The following is a 3,403-nucleotide window of genomic DNA, read 5'->3' as shown; positions in this document are numbered from 1 at the left end:
AATTAACACTGCTAAACTAATTTAATTTGTTGACTACTTTGGGAATTCACTAACCCAATAAACTAAAATTATGAGTTGATATTTTCCATAGAAATCTTAGTTTTGAGAAGTTATCAAAATATTATGATAGCAATATAATTATTTTAAATATAAGTCTAGCAACTACAGATAGTTCGGTTGACTAAAATACTTTAAAAACATTATATTTAACGTATAAATCATATGTCATTATTTTCATTTCTAATTTTCTTTTCTAAAATGTATTGTTTTGTGTGCAAGGAACTGGAGATATGTCATTTGCCCGGCTGCAAAACGAACCGAAATCGAAGAAGCCGGCGGATAAATGAAGATCGATGCTCATGCTCCGTGGTTCTCTCTCTTCCCGATCTCCTATGCCGATGCCGATGCCGATCCCTATCCCATCCCCTCTCCCTTTTCCCTCGCTCATCGCTGAGCAACATGTGCGCCGCTTTGTAACGCCAATTATGGTCCCATAATTCCAGGGCATTGTCTCTGCTTTGTGGGATCACAAAAGACGCGCTCCGGGAAAGGGAATTACAAAATACAAGATCGTTTCACGGCAAGAGAACGTTCTCAGCGATGCGTAACCGAGCGGCAAATGAGCAAAAAGAGAGGAGTGATCTGGATCTTGGCCAGGTAGAGATACTCTCAGGCCGGCTCTCTCTCTCTCTTGAGTGGAACGGAGTTATGCTGGATGAGCTGCTAGAGCTGCTTGGGCTGACCGCTCGTCTCGATTGACCGCTCAAATCAGTTTGTTTGTGGACTCAGACGTCGACGGACGTGTGCGTTCGTAAAAAGAAACCGCTGATTAAGAACGATCCACGACGAGATACAGATACCGATATCAAAACAGTGAAAGTGTGCCGCACCGGAGACACAGATACAAAAAAAACAAATAGAGATCCGACTGGCGAGCGATATAAAAGTAAACCATGGAGGGCCTGCCGCGCACATTAAACTACGAACTCTCGCACGATTTGCATTTCGATCATTACGCCGGTGCCGCCGCCCAGAAGATTCTGAATAGCGGAAGGAGTTCTCCCGAAGCCTCCACGCCCACGATCACCACTTTCGATGCCATTGCCGGCAGTGATTTCCTGAAGCAAATAGGAGCCCAGATCCTCAGTTCCATCCAACTAAAGCATCATCATCAGCTCAGCGAATTCAGAAGTCCGAAGAACTCCACCAGCGAGGAGATAATGGATTTCGATCTGGCCAACCACGTAGTGCTGGATAGCAGCAGTGTGGATCAGTTGCAGCAGCAGTTGGAGTACGACAAGTTCATGAACGAGGTCTGGATCGGAATCGTCTTCACGCTGATCCTCATCTCGATGGTTTTCTGCATCTGCTCCTGCTTCCTGTACCACCAGTTCCGAACCTGGAAACGCAACTGTAAGTATTCCGCATTAGAAATGGAAAAACATAGAGTCATATAAAGTTGCTATTAGAGATTAAAATCTTATCGAGCATTTGTTTTGATTAGCCAGCTCTGCCAAAATTACTCACAACTGAAGTCTGATAAACAAGCAAAAATTCCAAGCCATTAAAAATATTTTACAGTGGAAATTAGTTGACCTGCTATAGAAACACTTGGCTTCAACCGTCATCAGGGAAATACTCCATTAGCAGTGGAAATCTTTTTGTGTTGTATTCCGTCTTAAGTGCTTCCACATCTCCTTAATTGTCTAATGATTTACTTTATTATGTCTAGGCATTTTCGGGTTGTAAATTAAAGTATTTCGTTAACTGACGCAAAGTTCAAGAGCAAACTTCAAATTTTAACTATTCGTGTTGTTGCTTAAAAGCCGCGAAACCTTAAAAAAAATTAGCACATTTCCAACGAAAAAAAAACAGAAAGTACTGCAAAAAATTTCAGAGAAATTGGGCTAGCTTTAAGTGTAATTCGATAGCGGTGCCAAGGCAATTATGAGAAAGAATGCAGCGCAGAGAAATTATTTGAAAAAGTTAATGGCAATGAAAGCCAGAAAGTAAGGGAAAACAAATGCGAGCAGAAAACAATATTGCAACTAGGTCGAGGTCTTTATTAATCTCACCCAGCCACTTCCACTCCAGCGAAGGCAAATAGTAATAAACAATTATTGTTCTTTGTTTTGCAGATCGCAACAATGCAAATGGCTCGACGCAGTGCACCATTGTGGATATAGAGGCGTTGAAACTGCATCCGGAAGCGGAGGATCCGGTGCCGGAGTACACCCTGGTATCTGGATTACCCAGCTACGAAGCGGCACTGGAGCTGCTGCAAAAATCGCCCCAGTCATCCTGCCTGATTGTCTACCCGAGTGTGTTTAATGTGTTCAATAAGCAGGATAGGAGCAGCCAGGAGTTGCAACACCAATCTGCAGCATCAGCAGCCCCAGCCGCAGTTGAGAATTTGGTAGCACCGCAAGCACCTTCGTTTTGCGAGGCCACAATGCCGCTGCTCCCAGCAACACCACTAGCAGCAACAGCAACAGCCACGGCAGCAACACCGCCGACAGCAACACATGCAGCAGCAACAGCAACAGCAACATCCGCAACATCGCCCACGTGCGAGGCGATTAAGCCGAACTTTGTGATGATGCCAATTGTGCCCAGTTATGCGGAGGTATTCGGCAGCTCCTACAAAACCGTCGACGAGAAAAAGAAACCGAAGTCGAAAGACAGCCAGGTGAAAGACGATGTCAAGCGGTAATGCCATCTCACGGATACCAACCCATCCAACTGAGCTCTGTGATATTTTCGTTCATGCTGGAAAGACATACTTTATGTAATTAAACTAAGCGCTGTGATTATCAAAAAGACGTTACTAAACATACTACTCGCTACTAAATGTGTTAGCTAGTTAGTTTCACCAGAGTGTACTTAATGATTTTGTATCCAGTACTTATGGCAACATAAAGAGGATAATAAATTTATGTTATTAGACTTAAGTAGGCCACAAACTAATTATTAATAAATTATACACAAGACACTTAACAATTTAAATATTCAATCGTCTGACTATTCCTTGGGCCATCTTTGAATGCATGGAGCACCGTATTGCAGCTCTTCAATTGACAGTGCCTTTGATTATTATTTTCCCATCAATCAGTTGACATTCAAATTGATTCATTGATGCTGCAGCAACTGATTTGATTGACGCCAGAAACAGATGGCGAACAAATCCTTTGCCAGGGGGATTTGGATTCCCCGCTCCACTGAGCTTTATAAATAGCTCCCAGCTTGCTCTGTGCAAAATGCCAGAGCACAACAAACCCGGTAGATTGAGATAGTTGCCGTAGATAGATAGATAGATAGACAGATAGAGACAGTTCGATTTGACATTGAGCTAAGGACGTGATAGCTTACTCGCCTGCCACTGCGACTGAGCACAATGCATTTG

The 3,403-nt window shown here is 43.2% G+C and overlaps 1 protein-coding gene across 1 annotated transcript; it reads left to right on the top strand.

The window, feature by feature from the left end:
• Positions 1 to 761: 761 nt before the first annotated feature.
• On the top strand, positions 762 to 3,006 carry LOC108045555 (protein commissureless 2). Its single transcript, XM_017124923.2, has 2 exons — positions 762 to 1,413; positions 2,139 to 3,006. The coding sequence occupies exons 1-2, from the start codon at positions 954 to 956 to the stop codon at positions 2,711 to 2,713; spliced, it is 1,035 nt and encodes a 344-aa protein (XP_016980412.1). The 5' UTR covers positions 762 to 953; the 3' UTR covers positions 2,714 to 3,006.
• Positions 3,007 to 3,403: the final 397 nt, after the last annotated feature.

This window comes from Drosophila rhopaloa, unplaced genomic scaffold (genome assembly GCF_018152115.1).
Source record: "Drosophila rhopaloa isolate 14029-0021.01 unplaced genomic scaffold, ASM1815211v1 contig_47, whole genome shotgun sequence".
In the NCBI taxonomy this organism is placed as follows: Eukaryota; Metazoa; Arthropoda; class Insecta; order Diptera; family Drosophilidae; genus Drosophila; species Drosophila rhopaloa.
The sequence above is the reverse complement of the archived record's forward strand: the minus strand, read 5'-3'. Positions and strand labels throughout refer to the sequence as shown.